Source organism: Lissotriton helveticus, chromosome 1_1 (assembly GCF_964261635.1).
Source record: "Lissotriton helveticus chromosome 1_1, aLisHel1.1, whole genome shotgun sequence".
NCBI lineage: Eukaryota > Metazoa > Chordata > Amphibia > Caudata > Salamandridae > Lissotriton > Lissotriton helveticus.
In genome coordinates, this window is record NC_136057.1 from 1936718740 (window position 1) to 1936745158 (window position 26419).

General features: G+C 43.2%; 1 protein-coding gene across 1 annotated transcript in view; it reads right to left on the reverse strand.

Annotated features, from left to right (window-relative positions):
* Positions 1–5573: 5573 nt before the first annotated feature.
* The window catches only part of LHX4 (LIM homeobox 4), a gene marked incomplete at its 5' end in the record, with an annotated part of 44633 nt that continues 23787 nt past the window's right edge, over positions 5574–26419 (reverse strand). Inside the window, 3 exons of the mRNA XM_078650343.1 lie at positions 5574–6707; positions 8852–9023; positions 23442–23596. Of these exons, the coding sequence (XP_078506469.1) occupies positions 6313–6707; positions 8852–9023; positions 23442–23596 (722 nt within the window). The remainder of the gene's footprint in view (positions 6708–8851; positions 9024–23441; positions 23597–26419) is intronic.

Below are 26419 nucleotides of genomic sequence, written 5' to 3' on the forward strand. Positions count from 1 at the left end.
CTAGGTTGGAAAGAGTGTTTTTTTTCTTATTGTATCTGGTTGAAAGTGTGTATTGGTATGAGGTGTGATTCTAGGTTTGGGTTTGCTTTTGGTACAGTAAGCGAAGTGCACATCTGGTGTTGTAAATGTGAAGGAAAGGTTTGTTGTGTCCTGTGTTTTGTGTTTCTGTAGAGGGGTGTGTGTTTTACTGCTATTTACGAGCTCAGAGTGAGTGGATGTTCTGTGATGTAAGAGTGTACTCTAAGAAGAGATGATGAACTTGGAGTAAGCAGTTAGTCTTTGCTTATAGTTGATCATCAGCTTACCATTTTACCTGATGCATAACTGGAACAAATGAAAAAACTGCCTTATTCCGCACCCTCTCTAGTCAGGTATCGTAGGCGACGGAAGGCCTTCATTTTGCCTCCCCTCTTATACCTTTAATTGCAGCATATAGTTCTACCCAAAACCCTGAAAAACATTATGTTAATTTCAGAAATCCCCTCTCAGAGTCTACCTTGCGACGAGTAACAGACTCTTATTTCTGCATTACCCTACAGTCCTATTTGGCTGCTTTGTTTTGCAGACCCCAAGTACATCAAAGTTTGGGTCTTACTGTGTTGTTTCCTTGCCGTTCAGGCAGGTGCAGATGGTTGAATTGCCCAATGGAAATGTGTACTTCAGTTTCTGCGGCGCTGTTATCCGCTGGCCATGCTGCCTAGCTTCTCAATACCGTCACAGTTTGCATCTTGACACTTGTCTTAGACAAAAGGCATTGTGCATTAGTGTCCTTTTCCTACTTCATGTAGCCCAGATTTCTCCAGGCATGATGGGGAGGGATCCTTCATCATCTGTTGCTCTACAGAGCCATTATTTACTAAATATTGAGCAGGTGTCTACGCGATGAAACGTAATTTAGTAGTGCGCATGCAAACCTTTAAAAATTGTTGGTAAATTTACGATGCTTTTTGCGTCACCCAAGCGCCTGCTCAAAGTTTTAGTAAATCATCTGCCATAGGTTCCAAGTTTTGACGAGATAAATTTTAGTCCTTTTCCTTGTTATGTGTTCCTCGAAAGCTTATGCATTATACCCTGTCTGTTATTACTTAAAAGAAGTGCACAACTAGAAAGCTGATTAAATCACCCTCAGCACCCGGGAATGTACAAAGTAGGTTCCATATTTATTTCATGTAGAGTTTTGTAACCATATAACACATCTCATGCCTTTGCACAGGAGCTGCTGCAAACACAACGGTCACCGTGACGAAGGTTTATTTTCAAAGACACATGGCAATAAATAGACAATTCATTTCAATATTTATCCAGGAAACAAGACGCTGACTTTTTGTCTGAACTGTACAAAATTTACACAAGGAATAGTGCGGGGAGGGACGGCTGGGGTTGGGAGAGTGCTTGTGACTGTTTCGTACAATAGGGTAACCATGTGGATTAAACAGGGCTCACTTGAGCTACAGCCTGAAAGGTGCATAACAGAGTACTGAAGCTGGCCAGTGCAAATTCAGGATCTGATGTAGACATAGTTTCCCTTTTGTGTCTCACTGCAAAAATAGTCCAGATAGATCTGTCTCTACCTTTAGTTCCATCAGAGGGCATATCACATTCCGCAGAGTCCTTTCTATGTGGCACAATATTATGACATTTTTGCAAGTTGTCCCCAATCACCTGATATATAATGTAGTATACAGTTTGAAGATTTTGCTTGGTGGCAGTTTTCATGAACGTATTAACCTGCTTAGAGTAGAACACTTTGCCAGGTTCCAAACTAGTCCTGAGAAGATCGAACAGTTCGTGTTTGGGCTGCTTTACCTCTCAAAACTATCCCAGTGCCAAGAAGCTCAGGCCAGTATGGTGATTTATTCTCTCCAGTGGAAATGATTATGGTTGATTGGGAAAATCTCTTAGAGAGTCACTGGCCTATGGTATTCTAGCCTTACATGTAGGCCTCTTGTCTCTTTCTAGAGATGGCCAGGGTTTATGAGGTCCGATGCAGATTAGAGAGGGGTCCCGTATCTCTATTCAATAGCCATGACAGTTGGTGCTCGAGCTACAAGCGATGTCTCTAAACTCTATTGGAAAGGCAGTGGGATCTGTAGCATATCAACTCAATGTATGATGTGCTTCATGTGCCAGCACAACCTGTGAATGTGTCATTTGTATACCAGCGACTGTGGGGACGAGGTTGGAATTCTAGTTTTTTTTATTGATGCCTCATGCCTCTTTATGGGTATTTAGAATTCTTTATGCCTTACATCGGCAGAGGTAGAGGGGCCTGTGGAATTGAGGTAAATCTTGTAAATGTGCCCTATGTGTTGTTGTGGCCACCAGAGATCTGACTGTATTTGTGAATTTGTAATTTGGTTACACTACCGTGCCAGAGCTCATCAAGCCTTGGGTAGAAATAAGCTTCATTCTCCCAAGTCATGGTGATTACAGACTGTAGAGATTTGCAGTCTTAAATTGATCTGTCGCCATGTTGTGGGACAGCCTGTCAGGGAAAGGTCTTGTGCTAAGTTGTCGTTAATGCCTTGAGAACTGTGCCAGGGTTGGCTCGATTAACAAATATTTATTTATTATAAAGTTTTATATAGCGCAAACAAGATCCCGAAGGATATCAGAGCGCTTTACAATAAGTTGGTGGAGAGGACAAAATGAAATATACACAAATATAACAAATATGTTGCCAATAGGACACTGTGCCCACTGGGGATGATCCTGGACATCTGGAGAGGCAAGCAGCTAGATTGCATTTGACATACAGTCACAGAGATCAGGTATTCCTCATGGAGCTGCAGTCATGCAAACATTTTTTTAAAATGTGAAATATTTCTAGCTCCAAAGACATAACGCTTATTGTGTCAGTGTGTATGTTTTACTACAGAAATAGAGTTAAGTAGTGTGCTCTTGTGATGGTCTAGTACTCTATATGTGGAATGCATTTCCATTTGCTGCTTATAGTGAACCACCAATTCAATATGTTAAAGTGCATGTGTTTCACGTAAGCCATCCTGTTCCATGGTTCTCCCAAATAATTCACATCAGCAACCAGTCTATTTAACTGCTCACCCATTATCTTAAAACTTTTTAATTGTCTTCAGTAGTCTCAGCAACCCCCCCTCATCTTTAACTCTCACTTGTTCTACTGTTCTAGCCTCAGCAACACCATTTTTACAGACTTGAAAATTACCACTGCCATTGGTCACAACCAATTATTCATGTAATTACTTGTCTACACCCCACTTCGTGCTCCTCACCATCTCCACCTGATGTTCTCAGAATCCCTTCCTCTGCCTCCTTCCACTTGGAAGCCTTCTCTTTATCAGTGCTTATGAATCCTTATCTTTAGTGGTCATCTCTAACCTTCAGTGAGCCATTACCAACTACTCTCCTCCATTGTGGTCCTCCTCATGACTTCAGTAGTCCTTACTAGTCCGCTTCTTCAGTGCACCTCACTTTTCTTCCCTCTTAAGTTGCCCTCAATAGTCCTGCTACTTGTTCTTAGTAACATCTTCAATAGCATTTCTTTTTGGCATCTTTCTCCATCATTTTTACCAATCATCCTTTTGCATATACATCTTCTTACCTGGTCCTCTCACAAAGACACCCCACTGACCACCATCTTGTCTGTTTTGTGGATTTTACATGTCATTTTCTCTGTGACTGTCAACTGTTAAGCAACAGCCCGATGCCACTCTGGAGGGAGTAGGTGATCGCAAACTTCCCCTTGACACTCTAAAGAAGATATTCAATAACTTTACCATGAAAGCTCGGCAGAGGTACCACACTTTCCTATTGCTTTCTGCAGTGGGTGAAGATGTTGTACCATCAAACTCTGCAGTGATAACAAGCAATCTAATTGACAGCTGTAAGGGTAACACACATTATGTCATGAGATCAGTGAGTTTGAAACACAAATGATACCATGAGCTCAGTGAGTTTAAGCTAATCCCAGGCTTCTATACTCCTTACTCGGATTAAACTACTTTTATGAGGAGGAAACTTGTCTGATTATGCCTATATTAATGTACCTACAGAAACTCAAGTTCATGAACACACCTAAAACTCTCCATCTAATGCTTAGCATGTCCCTTCAAGACTGGATCCCTCCTATGTATACATCATTGGAAGATCATTTTCATGAAACCATTCACAGGAGACTTTCTGTATATATGTAGGAAAGGCGAGTCCCTTCTCTGGAATGATAAAAGGAACAGATCTTACATTAAGACACAATTAATAGAAGTCCCCGTGGATGTTGTCACCTATCCGATATCTTTCTTATGGGATCATTTGTAAATAATCCTGTGTACGGATTTTCTTATGAGAGATCTAATTTTGAAGATGTTGCTGTGAGAGAGGCTTCTTTGGATTAACTAGTTTGGGATTGATTTGGCAACTCTGTCTCTGTGCTTTCTCTCAGGTAGAAGGGTCTTTGTTGAAATTATCCCTCAAGTGATCCTTCCTTATTACATCAAAATTGACCCTGTAGATGGACTGTTCCTATACATTTCTAAGATTATGCATTTGTGAACACCAGTTCGAGTTCCCTCTTTTGTACATGGGATGTTTCAGCCTCAGCGTGGAATAGTGGCAAATCCTGCTTAAAATTGGTGGTCTTTTGGAATGTCTTTTTTATATCCCATTGTAAGAAACAACCTCTGTTAGACTTGTGAAAGAGGTTTCTTTTAGATAGACATCTGTCATGCATCCTTTGTATTCTCCTGCAAGAGCCATGCTCGTGGCTAAACCTGTATTGTATCCCTTTTATTCGTAGACCTATGACTGCTTCTTCCCGTAGACCGTCCTATAGTTGAAGTCTCCTGTGGATGAACTTGCAGTAGACCCCTACTCTTGATTAGAAATATGTGTAGATTATTCTTGTGGATGTGCAGGTAGGGGATAACATATTTCTTAGATAAGCATGTGGGACTTTCCTCAAATGACCTTTTGATTGAATTTGTCTTTGAGGAAAAGTGGCTGTGTGGTGGAATCTTGCAGTCATGTTACATGTAGTGTTTGCCTCTGAGCCAAAATGCAAACTGCCTTTGAGTGTGCCTTGCACTATGGGCCACTACTCTTCATATCACGCACATCCATGTGTCGAACATTTACTGGTGTTGTAAAATGGCCAACACAGTAATGCAGCTCATTGTAGACCCTCAGGTACTCATATGAATTGAGTGAACTTATGTGCCATCGTATTTTAGTGGATATATTATCGGCACCGAAAAAGGGAATATAATGTTAATGTTTGAGATGTTCATAGAGTGCTAATACGCCAGAAGGGCCTCCCATGTTCTCTGCCCTTCTAGTGTAAGACTGTCGGTCTCACAAGCCATGAAAGAGACATGCTTTTTGAGCATCTTCCAGTCCTCCAGTAGAGGTTGTGATCAGATTATAGAAGCTTGTTGTAAAGTGTACATGCCCAGTAAAGATGGGTTTGTCCACATGCTTTACTGTTTTTTTATTCGTGGTACCTGTAGCGCCTATTTGATTGAGGAACTTAAGCTCAGTGAAGAGATGTTTGCAAAACCCAGTCTTGTAGGAAGAGTGGAGCCCTGCCACATGGTGCCTTGTGTGAGAAACGTAAACTTTATTCACTTAAAAACAGGTAGCCAGTGCAGTCCTATATGACCGGGATCAATTTGGACCCTTCTGCATGTGCATGTGTGGGGCAGATCCTAGCAGCAGAGTTATACAACTTCCCACTTTATTATTGGTGGTGCTACAATAGAGAAAATAGCAGCTGTGTTCTCCAATCTCAAAATTGCTGCAGGTTACCTCAGGTTTGTTGCTTCATCATAGATCATGTCAAAAGCCAGAGGGTACAACTGGAAATTGCAGGAAAGGGGTTAACTGATGTGATTGTCCAAGACCCTTATCTTGCATTTTCCATCTTCCATTTTGGAGTACTGGAATTATCATCACGGATAGCTCTTATGAAAAGCACCCATGCTTTTTAGAGACCTAGGAATCCTCAAATGCTCAGACAGTGTTCCCAAGCTCCAGAACCCATGACTGGTGTCAGATGTCTCAGAAGCGGTTTGTCTTGGTATTAACAGTGTTAGGTGAAAGGTCAATATAGTCCTAGAGCTGAGCTGGCTAGGTGCAGGTGTGTGGGCAGTGTGCAGTGCTCACAGCAGACTCGCCTCTCACACAGGTTGATTGAAAACACCTTCATGCGTGTAAACTGCTTAGCAGAGAAAGTGGGCCGGTAGCTGGGACTCTTAGGGTTCTCCAAGGCCGTTGGTGGTCTAGTGACTAGTGTCTCTCTGTTGACTCCTGAAGCCAAGAAAGCGAAGGAGAAAGCAGCTTTTAAAAAGGAGTGTGGTCCATGTCATCTAGCCAGGAGGCTGGGCTCGTGGGGAAGTCCGGATAGCCAACACTACTCCCTGTGGAGAGATCAGAGGTGGGGCCCCCCGCTAGGGCACGCAGTGTCTGGCCCATTGCCTGTCCTCCGTGTGCATGGACTCCCACTGAGCTGTCCATGGAGTATGCCAGTCCATTTAGTAAAGGGGTGTGTGGAGGAAGGGAAGATATGGAGGAGGGAGACTGGGGGATCCCATAGGGGCTGCTGTCCCTAAGATCCTGGTAGGATTGTCCTGTTCCATCCAGTGAGAAGCTTCCATTGATTAGCTGACCACCTGAGATGTCTCCAACACTGCCATAGATTCCATTGGTGTGGCCCAGTTCAGAGAGAATCTGGTCTTCTGTGGAAGGAAGGAAAAGAGGTATGAAGGAGAAGCTCATAACCAGCCACCATAACAAGGTTTTCCAGTTAATACTGCTAGGGTGCCAAAGGACATCATGCAACCAGTGATTTAATGTAGCCATTGCCTGCCCTGAGTCGAGGCTAGAGACAGACATAAAAGGTAGGGGAGCAATTGGAGAAAAGAATGATTGAGACGAAGCGAGAGTAGACTTGACAGTGAGATGGTAAGAGGGAGAGGAATAACTGGTAAGAGTAAGGGGTCTGGTAACAGAGGGTGAGATGCAAGGATAGAAAGAAAGGTGGCAAGGGCACAGCGAAATGGCTTGAATTACAAATGTGGGATAGACGTATGGAATGCAACATGCTCACAGAAACCTGGATCAATGCTTAATAAAATACTGCTGCAGGCACGAATAGAGGAAACGTGTTATTTGCCATTATCACTCTAGCCTGGTTATTCATTTAGTAAATGGAATGTTTGTACTCTAGGTTTAGGCGCACGTTTAACAGATCAATAACATCACTTCCAGGCCCAATTCAGGAAACAACACAACTAATGTAAAAACCCATGGGTTCCATTCTGCCCCACGTGGGAGGGTCACTGCAAGCAGGTAATGGATCTTACATTCTTGGTTTCATAGTTTGGTGTCTTCGGTAAATGGAACTTCTAAGGAATGCAGCAAGTACTGATCATACAGCCCCTGTTATCAATCCAACAGGCATTGGTGATGCAGGTCACACTATCAGCTCTTGTATTGTGTGCTTGGAAAAAACACTCTGGCATGATCGTAAAGGATCATGCCAAATCACATGATCATCACATGATCACAGCGGTCGCAAAGGAGGATCTACACACCAAAACATTTAATCGTACCACATTCCCTCCCTCCATCCTGTCCCACACTGTAGGTTTATTTCCGAGGGCACACAGCTTCTCTTCCTAAATCATCTTGCTGTGTCCCCCTCTGTGATCTCTCCTGTCCTATCTCTAGTTTCTCCTCATTCCCGCCAAAGTATCATCCACAGTCTACCATCTCCTGTAACTCAGTCTCTATCACCATCACTTGGCCTCCTCCACCATGTTCTCTCTCCTTTCCTTCTTTTGCATCACCTCCATTTCTCTTTATCTCCCTTGTGCCCTCTCTTCATTCTCCTACCAGTCAGTCTGTTCCCCTTTCCTCTGTGATGATTTCCCAATCTGCTCCTTTCTTTATTCTAACTGCCATCCTCCTCCCATCCAGTCTCTTCCTTTATTCTCCATAGTCTCCACTCTTACTGCTTCAGCTCTATAATTTCCCTGTTCCCTAATATTCTTACTTTCATTCCTCCCTTTGGTCTCTTTCGTTTCTCCAGTCTCTTCCAATTCCTTGCCCACGATCTTGTCCCTTCCTCACGGTAGTCTCATGCTCCCTGTCTTTACACATTCTCTGCTCCCAAACTCATGTTTTCTCTCCTTATCCATCTAATTCCTCTTACATGGCCTTTTCGCATTATTTTAGTTTCTCTCTCCTCCACTATAATGTTTGACTTTCTCCATGGCATCATACCCATACTTTTTCACCTCTGCCATCCCAGATGTTCTTGCTTCTCCTCATGGCTTTGTTTCCAGTACAGTTTCTCCCTTCACCCTATAGCCTTTATTCTCTTTTCTGTATAGTCAGTGCCATTCTTCCACCATAGGCTGTCTCCCTCCTGCTCCAACATCTCTCCTTTGCTCTCTAAAATCTATGATCCCTCTACCATAATTCCTTCCCCTAATCAACCCCCTTCTACCCGAGGCTGTCTATCAAGTATTTTCTTCCCATTCTAAAATACCTACTCCATTTTGTTTCATTCACTATGTATACTACAATGTCTGCTTTCCCCTCCATACTCCATGTCCTTGCTCTCTTTTTCCATTCCAGTGCCACCTCCCCAATCCATAGACCTCTTCCTTTTCCATGGTCTTCCTCCTTCCCCATTCATAAATAATCTTTCTTCTTCGCCCATACATTCTTTGCTCCTAGCTAAAAGGATCTCTTTCCATTCACTGTTTTTGCAAAAAACATTCTTAGTTGTTTCCAGATGCCTCTTTCCCTCTTATAATTTCTTTCTAACCCCTCAGACCCATATGTGGGCTTTAGACACAAACCTAGGGCTTACCTCGGAAGCTCAGCTCACTGTCGCTCACTCCGCAGTCCTCTGCTGAGCTCTCCTTCTCATGCTTGCTCACCCCCCGGTTCCTCTTCACACTCTTATAAAACTGCCCCCAACGGTGGCGCCCGGCGTCCTTCTTTAGACGTTTTTCCTTTGCCCGACGGTTCTGGAACCAGACCTGTAGCACAAGATATAAATATGAAAGCCCCTCCAAGGAATTCCCCCCAGGTGATCTGATGAGACCAAGAACTACACCTTTATGGTCGGGACTCACTGTAAAGCAGAGTACTGCATTGCATTGCTATTGATCTGGTTTAACAAACTATAATACATGCAAATAATACCATGCCTATGAGATATATCCCTAATTTCACAGGTACTATGTAATTCCTAGTATTCATATGATTAATGTATTTTGAAACTTACCAAGCACTGCAGAAAGGGCACAAATCTAATGGTAATAATTTTGGTAGTACTAATACCGATATCGCCAGTTGTTACACCAGTAGAAGTACCAATAATACAGGTATGGTCATAGCTGTTGCAACTTGAAGTAGTAATTGTCCCACTAATAGGTGTAGGAGTAATAATAATAAATGTAGCAATAATGCTGGTAGCAATGGGGCTGCTGGCAGATGTAGTTGTACAATTAGCGCTGGCAGTAGCAAAGGCTCTGGTTGAGATGTGGGAGGGAGTAAGGGGCAGGAGTGAATTTATTGATAACCCTGACAGTAGGTGATTTAATGAGATTTTCGACTGGAGTGGATTTATAGGAATTTGTAGGACCTCCTTTGATTGAAATGGCACAGTCCCTTAATTCATCACATAAACTAAAGATGCACTATACAGCCATGTGAATACGTGAAAACAACTCAACATAAAATGTGTTTTATATATCTCCAATTGTAAAGATGAAATAATTAACTATAGTATGTTCGTAACCTAGTGAAATCATCTCCATATGTTTTTTTTCAGCTCTGCCAATCAAACAGTCCGCTAACCTTCTCAGCCTGTTGTTTCAGAATATATGAGACAAAGCTGATGGTCTCTCCTCCTACTCCCGCTTTTAATGCATCCTAAACCCACCCCCCTTGATAAGTTATGTCTATTAATTTCCAGGAAATCCGTTATCCGCTTCCTCATGTGGGCGACATACTGGACGTTGAGAAACAGCTTACTAGCAAAGGTCCACTTACCCTGGCGCCTAGTTATCCATAAGCCAGATATTTCTACAATTAAGGGGTTGTGGTCAGAATGGAGTTTGGGGGGATCTCCTAATATCGGCCTTCCCCAGTAGCCAAGAGGATATAAAAAAAATACTCCAATCGGACATACTTTCCATGCCTCGAGAAATCATAAAAATGTTACTAGACTTGCAGGTCTAGTGACTTAAATGATCTACTCAACCTAATTATAATGCTCTTGACCCCATAACTGGTTTCAAATGATCTGATTGTGGGCAAATATTTTAATTCACGGAGCTGCCATTTTCTTCTTTATCACATATAAAAGCACCTTCAAAGGTGCGAATTCAGCATGTCTGCTGTACAAATAACACTTTTATTTGATTTAATCGACAAACGTTTGCTCCATATATACTACAAATCTAGCCCCATACAGGATACACATGACTGCTGACTTGCATCTTAGTTCATTAACAGAATTATCAGGACGTGGCAGGAATGTTTTTCAAATCATGTTTAAAAACAATCACTTTTTAATAAATATATACCTGAAGTGGTAGCACATTCATTTGCAATCAGCAGGTTTTACATTGAAATGGACACAAAACTTTCCACTGACATGTGGTTTTACTGATAAAGCTATATAGTCAAACTATTCTCTGATCTCTTGTACCTAAGATCTTTGGTGTCTTCCTATACACCTTACCGATCTCTGCGTTCAAGTCACCTGGACCAAGCTGCAGTCCCTAGAGATAGGAGATCCAGCCAAGGAGACTGAGCCTTTTATTTCTTGGGCCCAAAACTTTGGAACTCTCTCCCCCAGATCTTAGAGCATGTTGATCACTCTCAACTTTCTGTAAGAGGCTTAAAGTGTGGCTTTTTTAACCATGTACCTCAGGATTAGCTATTATAACATTCTCTGGGTATCTATGCTGTTGACACAATGCTGGGAAACCGTTGATTGGAAAGCAATGCGCTCTGTAAATGTGGTTGTTAATAATAATAATAATAATAATAATAATAATAATAATAATATGTGAAGCATCTAATCTGAGTAAAGTTGCTTCATCACACATTGTTCTCGCATACTGTTTTATTGCTTATATTTATCATGTATTTCACACCAGAAAGATTTTCAAGGATAATTAATTAACCTCGAGTTCAAATTGGCAGTTGGCAAATTGGCAGGGTATGCCCAGATGTGGGTCCCTTACTCACTTTGCCACTGGATTCAAGCTAGCCTGGCTGATGAGGGGTGTTACCCCAAAACCGGCCCCAGAATGCTTGTTTCCGGTCCAAGGAAGACCTGGCTTGGCAGTTCGAGCTGGACTATTCCTATGAGGCACATGGTCAAGACTAATTTGTATGTAGCTAGGTCTGAACTGGGGTGGCGAAGTGAGCTAAAGAACGATGATGGATTCAACCCAGATCTGTGACTGGTGGTGAGTGTCTGAAAAGTTTCAGCGCTCCGTCCATCATCATCACCACAACATGGAAGTATCCAAACACATACATTATATGTAATAAAAAATATCCTGTAACGTATTTCTAAGCAGTAGTGCTACCTTTTTTAAATACATACCTGAAGAGATGAGTTGGAAATTTTGTAAATTAAGCGTTGCACATGTTTAACTTCTACAAATGCAGCAATATGATCGGGCTCACACTTTGGGCCTGATTATGATGTAGGGTGGAATGCCACCAACAGGTTGTCTGTGGAGGTTTGCTCAACATCCAGGGTATTAGTCTGACAGCCGGATTACAATACCAGTGGTCAGAGCGATTTAGGCGGGGGGGAAGACCACCGCTTCCAACAAGCTCAAGGAGCCCATAGGGGTGACGGTCAGAGCCTACTCCCTACAATGGAGGCGGTGCCTGCATAGACACCGCCATAGGGATTAGGATGCCAGTTTACGACAGCCTTTTCATTGGAGTCCCAGCGCCATGAAAAGGTTGTTGGAAAGGGTCTTGGGGGGGCCCGTAGCAGTGCCCCCGTCCCTCGTGGGCCACTGCTAAGTGGCCAGGCAGGCACATGTGATGCCCCCCAAACACCAATTCACTGTGTGCCAGGCACACATGGAGCCTGGCACATGGTGCATGGATATTTGAAAAATGCTTTTGACTCTTGCGGATTATGCAGCAGCCTTTTTCCTGGGCCGCTGCACAAGCTGCCATATTGAAAAGCATTTTACAACTGTCTGAACGTCAGTCGCACCAACTCCTTGTCATACAGTTTCGTGACTGAATCTACAGCAGTTGGATGGTTTTCTGACCCCCATCACAATGAGGCCCTTTGTGACGAACCCAGGCAGCAACTTAGCTGTATACTGACAAATTGCATGTACATAAACAATATTTCAGATGTAGATTTATAAATACTATAGATATATCTACGTATATGTGTGTGTGTGTGTGTATATATATATATATATATATATATATATATATATATATATATTTATTTATTTTTGAGATTTATATAGCGCGTACAATTGCCCATAGGCGTCTCGGCGCTAGAAGCTGTGAATGTGTTCCCAAGGTTGGGCCAGTAACTATTCTTGATCAAACAGCCATGTCTTTATCTTTCTGCGGAAATGCATCAGGGACGGGCTGTCTTTGATGGAAGCTGGCAGGGAGTTCCATAATCTGGGAGCTGCCACAAGGAAGCGTCTATCGCCCCAGTTGACTGGTTTTGTTCGTGGTATATTCAGGATTTTAAGGTTGAAATGCATTATACCTACGCTGTCCAGTTTCCAATAAACAGCCTCACCTGAAATTCCCTGCTTGTGGCTCTTTCCTTTCACACGGCTGGAGGGCGGATGCTGATATTCCGTGTCAACCAGAAGACACGTTAAGGAGCCCCGTTCTGCTAAGAGGCTGCCTATCTTTCTGGTTTCTACGCAAGTGGAGCAATGGATTGTGCTCAGGTATGGGCTATCAGGCAGCCCACCAACTGTGCGCCGGCACGCGAGGGACACTGCTAATATGCAGACCGTGACTTCACGGGAGTGTTGGTGCAATCTCGCCATCCTATGACCCAGCGTTATGGCGTCCTGCGGGTTGGAACGTTATGCAGGGACTCGAGGGGCCAGGACTTTAAAAAGCGACCTCATCAAGTTTGTCAAGCCCCACAACGCCTATAAACTATCAGATACAACTGCAGTTTCCCACATCACGCCATCCCAGACATACAGCATTCTGGGTGTTGGAGTTTTTACATCTACAACAGGGCGGATGATCACATGGCTGGGGAGGCGTTTGTGAGCATACCGCTTTAAATGCTGCGGTGATACAATTTCGGCAACATGGACATGAGGCGCGGCAGCAAGAGGTGTCTGACGAAGGAGCAATCCGAAATGCATTATACCTACGCTGTCCAGTTTCCAATAAACATCCTCACCTGAAATTCCCTGCTTGTGGCTCTTTCCTTTCACACGGCTGGAGGGCGGATGCTCATATATATATATATATATATATATATTTATTTATTTATTTATTTTTTAGATTTATATAGCGCGTACAATTGCCCATAGGCGTCTCGGCGCTAGAAGCTGTGAATGTGGGCCAGTAACTATTCTTGATCAAACAGCCATGTCTTTATCTTTCTGCGGAAATGCATCAGGGACGGGCTGTCTTTGATGGAAGCTGGCAGGGAGTTCCATAATCTGGGAGCTGCCACAAGGAAGCGTCTATCGCCCCAGTTGACTGGTTTTGTTCGTGGTATATGCAGGATTTTAAGGTTGTTAGATCGGAGTGATCTTATGGAGGACTGGTACTTGAGTTGGGATTTCAGGAAATGCTGACCACAGTTGTGCAACGCTTTGTAGAGTATGCACAACGCTTTAAACTTGATCCGGTTTCGAATCTTGAGCCAATGCAGGTCCCTAATTGTATCAGAAATTGGTGAGAACTTTGGGATTCCAGACAGGAGACGGGCTGCAGCATTCTGGATGGTCTGCATTTTGTTGGTCACTCTTGCTTGGGCGTTGATGAATAAGCCGTTACAGTAGTCAAGAGATGACAACACGAGGGCGCTTACCAGCGTCTTACCTGCCGAGGTTGGTAATAACGGCATGATTTTCTTGATCAACCTAAGTTTATGGTGGGCTGTTGCTGCTATTTTATTTGAGAGGGCCATAAAATTTAGTTTATCGTCAAAAATCACCCCAAGATTTCTAACGGTGCTGGCTGGTGTAGGTGGTGTTCCGTGCGTAGGGGGCCACCAAGTGGTTGACCATCCGGGGGAGAGATGTTCAAATATGACGACCTCCGTTTTTTCAGCATTTAACTTTAGGCAGTTGGAGGTCATCCACTCACCGATCGCCCGCATGCCCTCTTGGAAATTTTCTGCTACCTTGTCTCCATTCCCGTTGATGGCCAGCACAAGCTGAGTATCATCCACGTATGAGGTAAGGCTCATCCCATGGGCCTTGATGACAAAGGCCAGGTCCGACACATAGATATTGAATAGTGTCGGGCTAAGGGATGAGCCTTGGGGAACCCCACACGGTAGTGACAGCTTGTGCGATAGAAAGGGCCCCAGTGTGACCACCTGTGATCTCCCGGCCAGGAAGGAGGAAAGCAGATTTTTAGCCATGTGGCGGATGCCCAGGTTTTCGGCACGGTCGATCAGGATCTTGTGGTCGACCGTATCGAAGGCTGCAGACAGATCAAGCAATACCAGTATTGCTGTGCCTCCCTGGTCCCGGATCACTCTTATGTCCTCTGTAGCTTTTATTAAGGCAGTTTCCGTTCCATGGTACTTGCGGAAACCAAATTGAGTGTTGTCCAGTAGTTGGTGCTGTTCTATGAACTCTGAAAGTTGTATGTTCATAGCCTTTTCCGCTACCTTAGCTAAAAAGGGGAGACTGGCTATGGGGCGGTAGTTTTTTGGTTGGTCCTTGTCCAAATTAGCTTTCTTAAGTAGGGGTTTGACCAAGGTGTTTTTAAGGGAGTCAGGGTATATCCCAGTTCTGAACATTGTATTGCAGATTGATACAATGTCCGGGGTGAGATAGTCCATGATAGGGCGAATGACTTTAAGAGGACAGGGATCTAATGCTGAACCTGATTTAATTGTGGCCGTTATTTCCTTGAGTTGTGTTTCTTCAAGGTTTGTGAACTGAGATAGTTCGATATTATTAGTCCCGTTGTTAGATGTAAGGGAGCTAATTACTGTTTTCGTGGAGAATGCTTGATATATATCGTTCACCTTTGTGAAGAAGAAATCGGCCAGAGAATCACAGAAGACTTGGGATTGGGGAGGATTCAGGTCCGATGCGTTTCCCGCTAAGACCTTAGTTATCTCAAAGAGTTTTTTACTTGAGTTTTTAGCAGTATTGATCTGTTCAGTAAAGTAGGATTTTTTTGTCTCAACAATAAGGGCTTTATATTGTCCAAGTGCTTCCTTATAACTGGCCTTGCTTTCAGCGCTATAGGATCTGCGCCAGTGTCTCTCCCTGTTTCTACAGAATTGTGTCTTGATACGTAGCTCTTCTGTAAACCACGGTGCTGATGGCGTTGCTCTATTTCTTGAGAGTTTTAAGGAGTCGGTGGCGATACCTATCCACTCCTGAAATTGTCGGGTGGCCGAGTTTGGTTCAGAGGTTGAAACAGGGAGAGTTTTTTCGAGTAGGGCTGTTAGCTCAGTTTGATCGATGTCCTTCCAAACCTTAATGGTTTGTGATTTCAGTGCGGAGTGGGGCCTAATTCTATTTAATTTGACTGATATTTTTATTAGGATGGCGAAGTGGTCGGTCCATGGCATTGGTAAGATGTTTATTATATTTACGCCTTGCATGTTAGTAAAAATGCCGTCTAACGTGTGGCCGGCTATATGGGTGGGGGTGGTTACCAGTTGCCGAAGACTCATAGTAGATTGTGTGTGTGTACATATATATATATATATATATATATACACACACACACACACACAATCTACATATATATATATATATATATATATATACACACTATATACTATGTATATATATATATATATTATTTTTTTTCACTGAAAAACAAAAAGGTTACGGGGACGTTATTGTTAGTCTCAGATTGCACTCAAACCAGTAAAATTTAGCAGTTCCTATTATCTGAGCTAACTATAACTTACGCCCCACAATGTGACTTCTTATGACCTCACATATTACATCACTCATGGCATGATCAGTGACATCACTCATGACATCATAAATGACTTCACTGATTATATCATCCACAGAACCACTCACACACCCACATAAGCACTCATACGGGCACTCACACATCCAGACAACCACTCACTCACACACACACACACACACACACACAGCCACTCACTTACCCAAGGGCCCCGGCCATAATTCAAGGAGCCCCTCCCCCGCCAGATTTAGGCTCCTGGGACCCCATTCCCCGGGGCTTGGCCTTTTGCTTCTGGGTGCCCTGGAGCCCACCCAATGCCCTCACTGTCCATGCTGGCTCCCAACGTGAGCTAGCATTGCTCCCACACGTAGGGACCAGCCAAAAGTGTTGTTCCCTGTTCGTGGGAGCCATCCTGTCATCAGTTTCCCTGCCCGCATGACAGCAAGCAGGGGGACAGATGAAAACTCCCAACAAGCGGAGCAGTTTGACAGCTCTTGCTTGCTGGGAGCAGAATTTGTGTTTGCCCTGCCAAGCGAAAGCAAACTATCTCCCAAGAGTAGGCATGTTGGGAGATGGGAGCCGTCCTTGGGAAGGGGGGGGAGCTTGACGGTACCCAGGGCCATTAATGGTCCCTGAGGCCCCCTCCCAGTACTATTTTGTTAATAGGCCCCGGGGAGGTGGTGGTACCAGAAAAGGGGGTCCATGTGCCCCCCCTTAAATATTTTATTTTAGCTCCGGGGAGGTGGTGGTCCTCAGGGTTTCAAACAGCCCCAGGGAGGGGGAGGGGGTCTACGTGGCCACCCTCCCTTTTTTTAATATAAAGACCCTCTGATGTGGGTGTCCCGAGGGCCCAAATGAGCCCATCGAGGAGGGTGCTTGCAGCCAGCATTCAATATATTAATAAAACCCTGGGGAGGTGGTGGCCCCTGAGGCTCAAAAGCAGAGTGCCACCCTGCTTTTCTTTTCTATTACCCTCATGCCCCCGGGACATGGTACACCCGGGGGCTTTACTGTGAACAAGTGCGGGAGACTGCAATTGTGTTTTTTTTTTAAGTTTGCCGCTAATTTGTTGCAATTTGTAATGCAAAAATGTGAAAAAATGCATTTTGGCCCTGTTGGGGACCCGGGAGGATCCCAGCACCAAGGTTAGGGGGCCATGGTATTCCTACCCTGCCCCCTTTCCTTATTTTTAAGTTTATTTGCGGGTTGAAGTGTTGGCAGCCAATCCGATCTCTTCACAAGATTGGCAAGATTTGCAGAGTCTCTAGATATACATATTTGGTTTTCATTTAATAACTTAAAAACTACTGAATGGATTTACACCAAATAACAAAAAGCACTCTTTCTGGACCAATAGCTTGCTTTCTATTAAATTTGGTGGAATTCTGTCCAGTTTAGGCTTAAGTCGTGTTCAAAATCCCTGTGCGAATTAACATGGGAAACACACTTTTTTTACCCCCCTCCCCTTTTTTTTCTCGTCCCTCCGCTGGACGGATCACTCCAAAACTTTCCATGCAAAACTAGAATCAACTGCGCACTTTCTGGGGAACGTTTCATGAAGCTTCGTCAACTGGCACCAAAGATACAGACAAGTCAAAAATGCTTTTCCTTTGGGTGACTAGGTCCTAATAAATACTATTAATAAATAAATAAATATATATATATATATATATATATATATATATATATATATATATATATATGTATGTATATATATATATATATATATCTTAATGAAAAAAGGTTTTCAAGGTTATTTATAGTTCGGAAAACTTTGTTATTTATATGCAAACCCAACCTAAACTGTACAAACTTTAGAAATTCTAAAGTTATAGTTCCATCTTAAATTTATAATTTACTTACCACCTGTTATAATTTAAATTTATATTGTATGCATCACCTTCAATTTAGTATAAGTCGCGCACTAACACACAGTTTTGTCACCTCACTCGCCACACTACATTAACTACAACTCACTCCATGCTTTCTCCATGCACTGGTTATACCTTTGCATATTATATAACTTATAGCATGTGAAATCAGAGCATTCATAACAACACTTATGACATCTTAAGTGACATTATTTTTGAGAACACAGTGCATGGTATAGTGGCGAGTGATAGTTAATGGGTAGCTACTGAGGTGATAAGGTTGTGAATGGAGGTGTGTGACTTAGAGTTAATTGAAGGTGGTGCATACATTATGAATTTTAGTGAAACTATAACTTTCGAATTTCTAAAGTTTGTATAGTTTAAGTTGAGTTTTGGGTTTATATAGAAAGGATAATTAAAATGTTCTTAACTATAGCTTACCTTTAACCTTTGGTTTTTAATAAAATGTGTTTGAAAGTATAGTGTTGATATTCATTCAGTTGAGTGTTTGTAAGTGGAGCGTCATAGAGTATAGTGGAGGGCAGTGTAATAGAGTGTAGTGTATTAGAGTGTAGTGTTCTACAGTGGAATACAGTGGAGTGGCATTGCATACAATGGCGTGGCATGTCCTATATTGGAGTGGAGTCTAGTAGAGTGGTGTGTTGTATAGTGAAGAGGCTTGTCTACAGTGCTGTGTCGTCTACTGCAGTGTCGTGGAGTCCAGTTTTCTCGAGGGGAGTGTCGTCTAGTAGAGTGTCGTACAGTGGCATTGAGTGTTGTACAATGTAATGGCATGGAGTGGACTTCAGTGGAGTACAGTGTTGTATAGTTAGTGTTTTGGAATGGAGTGTCATACAGTTAAGTGGCGGAGAGTCTCTTACACTGTAGTGTTGTATAGTGGAGTGTTCTAGAGTGGTCTGTTGTATAGTGGAATGTGGTCCAGTGTCATACAGTGGAGTGCTGTATCACATAGTGGTGCGGCGTGTCACAGAGAGGAGTGGGGTGACGTATCCTATAGTGTCATACAGTGTAGTACAGTGGCATAGAGTGGATGGGCATACAGTAGAGCAGTGCCACTGAGTGGCATACTGTGTAGTAGAGCCTTGTAGAGTGGGGTTGCGTAGAGTAGGGTGTCATACAGTGGAGCAGTGAAAAGTGAATTGTTATACAGTGGCTTAGAGTAAGGTAAGGTGTTGTGCAGTGGAGCAGACTGGACTGGAGTGGCATACGGTAGCGTGGAGTGAAGTATAATAGAGTGGATTTGCGTGTCCTAGAGTAGAGTGACATAGAGTAGAATGGAGTGGTGTTGCGTAGAGTCGAATAAAGTGTCATAAATTGGAGTGTTGTCTAAGATAGTAGAGGGCTGTGCTGTAGACTTTTGGAAAGTCTCAGAGTGTCTACAGTGGCATAGTGGGTAGAGTGTACTAGAGTGGACTTGAATAGAGTTGAGTGTTGTGGAGTGGAGCGGCATAAAGTGGACTGTCGTACAGCAACATAGAGTGAGGTAAAATGTCATAAAGTGGAGTTGAGTAGTATAGAGCAGAGTGAATTATCACAGAGTGATGTGCTGTGTGGTACAGTATAGTGCCATTAAGTGGAGTCGAATTGCATGCCTTAGAGTGTGGGAAACTGTCATAGAGTTGAGTGGCATAGAGTGGAGTACAATGCTGTAGAGTAAGTAAGAGTGTAGTGAAGTACATCAAGGCCCACTTTGAGTCTCCATTTTAGTTTCACTTTTGAAGCTTGGCTTTTCTAATGGTGACTATTTACATGCTTTACACTTAGACGATAATGTACTGAGAAGCTATTATACATGCAGTACGAAAACAAAATAATCTTTATTCGGTTTTCAAGCATAAAACCATAAAAGATACATACATTAAAATCATGGAAAATTGTGAATAAAAATACTCTCATGACTACATTACAGCTGATCAGACCAAAATATCTTGACACACAAATTTATATGCAAACAATGATTTTGTAAAAGTTAATGTAAAGGTGGAACCACAAAGTGGTGCATTCCAACCATTCGATAAAAACAAACATAAAAGCAAAGTATACAGTTCCGACCTATGGATATATACCCCCATTTGCAAAGAGCCTTATGCTTGTGCAAACAGATATCACAGAGTCCTTGTATGATCCTAAAGCATATTTCATGAACTCTCACCTCATACTATGTCTTTGTAGGCAGAGAAATAAAGTGTCTTATGCATTGTGCTATTATAATCCCAACAATGTTACCACATAAATGGCAGCTATTTGCTTATTTCCCAGCTACATTTCTCAAGCGAACAGCAGAAGAAACTAATTTGTAGACCATCTGTGATAGAAAGATTAGCATGTTTTGTGCTTGTAGAGCCTGGTTGGACACAAATCAATCCCACAATTGGTTCAATCCAGTATAGCCGATTCAATTACGTGATCTAGTAACTGCAACAGGTTCCCCATTTCCAATAGCAGTCGGGCATTGATAGTAAGTAACCAGTCATAAAGAACTGCATGCTGGTTAACGGTGCCTGTGAAAAGAAGTCTCATACGGTCTGTTTCAAGATTGCTGGTACTCCGAATTTATTTATAAAGTTTTATATAGCGAGTTACAAAGATTGTATATATCTAGGTTTATGGACATTGACCTAGTCAGGGGAATTTACAATCCATGAAAACGTTATCATAATCAGCTGGGCATAGGACAGAGATAACAAGTGAACAGCCCATTGATTTGACTCTATATCATCAACGTAGCTGTATGTATGAATGTAAGTATGTGTTATTTGTTTAGAAGGAACCTAGTCAAGAGGCAGTGGAGTACTGAATATGGTCATGGGCTATTAAATTGAGGCTACTGTCTTGACATGTCACATATCGAGATTCAATGAACATCACTTTCACGGGGTAGGCAGTGCACATTAAAATGTAAATTTGACAAACTGGATTCTGTGTAGACAGATGCACAATGATTATGCTATTCTTAGGCAAATAAATGTAAGATTGAGCTATCATGTGAATCCGTAAATCACAAACGGTGTTGAACCCTTTTATATCTCAGAAAATCGCCTATCTTGTTTTTTGACTGGCAAATGTTCGTGTCCAGAAATTTCAAAAGCAAGGATTTGACTAACGAAAATACATGTGGAAACATATATCCACTGGGTTTTTGAAAGTGTGTCAAATAATTTGTGTTCTTGTATTCGTGGCATCTGGCAACCCCTCCCTCAGAATATTGGTGTCAAGACTTTATCAGTTTGTTCGGCAGAGAGATCAGCCTGACTTTTCTTAACTTTTTTAACACGTGTTTTTCATTCACGTTTGCTATTGCCAAGTGAACATTCAACTTTGGCAGCTCAAAAGGCCACAGGACATGATCTTTCGGTAAAATCTCAAGGCATTTACTTGCCAACCATTCAAGGAGCCAGTTAGTATGTGGGTATCTCATTTTCTTAAGATTAAAATACATAGTAGTATTCTATAATTTTTTTAAACATAACGTTTCACAATTAGAACAGACCTAGCTTCCATTTGCTTTCACTTCTTAAGTTACTCACCAGGTTTATCAAGGACGCACTTCCACATACTTGCTATACTTCAGAATCCATATTGAGCCTTTGTCTAGACACTATCAGCCCCAACAGAGACTTTATTTGATGTTAATTTCCCTATTTATGCACCTCCTTCTTAGAGATAGTAAAAGACATCCCCCGTCAAAGCCTTAGACTTCTTTCTGTCTTCAAAGTCCTCACTCTAATACATGGTCCTGTATAGGTTCTGCCTTACATCACCTCTGATGCCCAAATGGTTCCATTTCCTTTCATTATGGTTGAGGGCTTCATTGAATCACATCCAATTTAGAGGACCCCTTCCACCATAGATCGTAGAGAGTTACTTTGCTGGGAGACATGAATTGGACTGTACCAAAAGTAGATGCTAACCCCCAGACGCCCCTAATTCTATACCCTCAATTTTCAAAAGGGACTCCTACATCACATTGGGTCCATTACCTAGACCGATTTTTTATTATTTATTTACATTGCCCTGTTCAGTAAAAAAGATGTATTGCCACTGTGATATATGTTCACTCATTTCTGTTACTCATATGTGTTTTTTCTCCTTGCAGTTGACGACTGCAGATATTATGAAGTATTGAAGCACCATTTGAATTGTTTGTAAACGTGTTATATTGGGCAATTAATACGGTATGTAAACTTTTGTAAACTTTTTATTTTGGGCAATTGATAATGTATCAGTCTTCGTGTCGAACAATGTAAGGTATTAAGCACACTATGCATTGCTAAAACTATTTAAATATTAGCTAGTGTATTGAATACTACGATTGTGGACCACGACTAATCCAAGTTGTCTAGCAAAGTAACTCTATGTCTATGATGGAAGGGGTTCCCCATCCATTAATGCTCAATATTACAGGCCATACACCCAAATGCCTTACCATGCCCACTTCATTTTGCTTATTTATCGACAAACTGGAGCAAGGCCCACCAAGAGCGTTTCTCTTGAGTAAGAGTCATCAAGCTCCCTGACTCGGTTACTGTAGTTTAGGAATTTTGCAGGATTCCAGGATCAAACCCTGCTAAATTCTACACTGAGATTAGTGCCTATTGTTATGTAGTTGCATGCAAATGGTCAGCACATTCGTACACACTGAGGCTTTAACTTTTCATCAAATTTAAATCCTTTTTCAATTGATTGTTTTTACACAACAAATTTAGTATAAATCATTCTCTTGTTGCCCTGCAGAAGTAGCATGTATAACTCATAATCAGAAACCCCTGGACCTTGGCAAACGTGTGCTACATATTCACCAAACATGATCAAGTACTCCTTCAGGTTTGAGACCAGAAGTAGCAGGATTTGTCCCTAGTCCAATGTTGTGGGCCTCTTCCACTCACCAAGAGCCACCCCTAATGTCCAACCCTAACCAGCATATCACACTGTATCAATTATTTGTGATAGACAGCACGCCGATAAGCTTAATTTAAATATGCAAATGCCCTAAAAGAGACTAGAGAGCATGACTCTGGATGTTACAACAGTAGTTTTTATGCATGCCTTGCATCAAGGCCGACCACTTCATGTGCACAGCTGATGCCGGTTTCAGCATCCTGCGACAGGAGTGTATGTTCCAGTTGAAGGGCAGATGTTAGACTTAACTTGAAATGATGTGATAAGGTGTATCTTGTATTCAATGACACTGGTTCACACTGATTTGTGCATGGACCTAGAACAAGAGGTAAAAAGGAGGGGAGTTTGGTCTAGCAGCAAAGTTAGGATTATTGATCAATAATTCTCCTTCATCATTGACATAGTGTCATCCTGAGCAACTTATCAGCAGTTGCTGGCTTGTAGAATTCACAAGTTTGGAAATGGTCAAGTAGTTTAGAAATATTGGGTTGTACTCACCTGCACAACTCTCATGTCCAGGCCAGTTTCGGATGACAGTTGCTCCCTTACATGACGGGCAGGCTTGGGGGAGTTCTTGTATGCATTCTTTAGAGTCTCCAGCTGTTTGGCTGTGATTGTAGTGCGCGGTCTCTTTGCTCCTGTCTCAGAATCGTCTTTTAAAAAAAAGGAAAGAATGTAGTCTTTACTCTTGTGGGCCGAAACAAAGATGGGTAGTAGTACACAATTTAAACAAGGTAGTTTGTCAAACTCGAGTGACAGGAAGAAGAATATTTGTCTGCACCCTGAAAGCAAAGAGGTGTTCAGTCTTCCTTTCCTCTGTTCCCACCATATTTAGGCACTTTCTATCTCCTATTTGATACACAGACCCTCCATTCTTAGGCGAACTCTCTTTGCCTGACCCCCTCGTCCGCCAGACTTGTGGAGATGCCTTGGTCCGTAGTTGACTCTCTTCTTCCTTTGGTAACCCTGTGTCTGTACCTGGCTTCCTCTTTCCTACAGCCTTGAGAAATCTCTTTGTACCAACCTGACCTCTTTCCCTCAAGCCTTGATCAATGACATAACGAAGCTTGAGCCCCCCCCACCCTTGCAGAGTGCATGGAGGGAGGCCCCATGCTCTGGAACCAGTCAGGAGCTCTTAGGCCTGCCTTGCATGGTACTCGGAAGGGGCCCCCTGGAAATAGGCCCCCTGCACCGGGGAGACTGTGGGAGCTATTGTTATGCCACTGGCCTTAACAGTTAACTCTTTGCATAGAAGACTCCCTCCTCGCTCCAGCATTGGGAGAACCATCATGTTAGAACTCCTCTTCCATCCATTCTTGGAGACTCCATTACCCGTAAGCGACCTCCTCCCATGCCGCCAGGTTAGAAGCTCTCTCCCTTTTTTTAATCTTTTTAGATAGACCTCTCTTTCATTGCCTGGTGGGTGCATTGCTCCCAACGATTTTGGCATCTACAGCAACAGAACTCTCCAGTAAATATATATAGGAGAAAAGAGAAATAACCAGTGGATATTGGATGCAGTTTCCTGATTTCCATGAGTAACCTTTTAAGTCCTACTTTCTAATGGGCTAAATGCCAGGGAAATCAGAATGAGGCCCAAAGGGAACCTCCCCAGGATCTTTGGTTACCCAAGAGCTCATTTGCTAGGATCATATCTGCTTACCCAGTGGAAGGACTCCGTCAGACGGTACACTTTCGTACACCCGAGCTATGAAACTCATTCCAATGTCAATTTATTCCTCTTAGCTCAATGGCACCCAACTGATCCTCATCCAAGAGTTACTTAGTTTAGCTTCGGAAAACTCGATAATTCTTGAGTGTTTCTGGTGGTATCACTTCAAATTCTTAACCCTCCAAAAAGCTGACCCCTTATCACCCGCAAAACACAGCATACTGATCCCTAATCGCTCCACTCCAGGTTCTGCAAAATCGTGTCCATCCCAACGCTTCCTGTGCTTTACCCTGGTTATATAACTCAGTCAATCGTACCTGTGATCCCTGTTCTTGGCCCACTCATAAGGCTCCAGTGGGGTCTACACCAGCTACAGACCACCAGGACCCCGCGCAAAATTCAGCGAAGACATCACAGACTTCATCACCCCACACGCGCTCCCCTCCAAAGACTACATCCTTCTGGGAGACCTCAACTTTCACCTCGAAAAGATCAACGACCGCAACACCGCCACCCTCGTGGACAACCTCACCAACCTCGGACTTAAACAACTAGTCACTTCCCCCACCCACATCGCAGGTCACACACTCGACCCCATCTTCACATCCAGCAACAATGTCTCCTTCAGCCACACTACGGACCTCCTCTGGACTGACCACAGCTGCGTTCACTTCACCTACAACAAACCAAAACCCACCAACCCCCTCCAACCAACTCTGCAAAGAAACTGGAACAAGATCACCACCGACCAGATCTCCGCATCGCTCCTTCAAAACACCCCAGCCCTCTCTTCTAATGCTAATGAAGCCGCCGCCAACCTCACCCTTTGGTTATCCAACACCGCTGACACCCTAGCACCACTGAAAAAACGTCAAAACAAACCTAGCAGCAAGAAGGCCTCATGGTTCAACGATGATCTCAAGAAGTCCAAGAAACTCTGCCGCTCCCTTCAAAAGGCCTGGAAAAAAGACCCAACCACCAGCACCAAGGACGCCTTCAAAAACGCCACCCGCACTCACCACCAACTAATCCGAAAAGCCAAGAAAACAGCATTCAAGGATCGACTTGACAACAACGCCCACAACAGCAAGGAACTTTTCAACATCGTCAAGGAATTTTCCAATCCCTCGGCCAACTCCAACGACATCACCCCCTCTCAAACCCTTTGCAACTCCCTAGCCTCATTTTTCCACAACAAGATTGCAGACATCCACAACAGCTTTGACAACCAACCCGGAAACCAACCCACCCTACCATTTGCTGATCATCTTCCCCCCGTGAACACCCTTAACGACTGGAACCCAATCTCCACTGAGGACACCATCCACCTGATGAATTCCATCCACTCAGGATCTCCCACAGACCCATGTCCTCACCACATCTTCAACAAAGCAGACTCCGTCATAGCACCGCACCTCCGAGACGTCATCAACTGCTCCTTCAACTCCGCCACCTTCCCGGAAGACTGGAAACACGCTGAACTCACCGCCCTTCTGAAAAAACCCACAGCGGACCCCACCGAACTCAAAAATTACCGCCCCATCTCGCTTCTCCCTTTCCCGGCCAAAGTCATCGAGAAAGCTGTCAACAACCAGCTCGCCGCCTTCCTCGAAACCAACAAATCCCTCGACCCCTCACAATCTGGCTTCCGAGCAAAACACAGCACCGAGACCGCCCTCATCGCAGCAACAGACGACATTCGAACTCTACTGGACAATGGAGACACAGTCGCCCTCATCCTCCTCGACCTCTCCGCAGCCTTCGACACAGTCTGCCACAGCACCCTTCTACAGCGCCTCAGAAA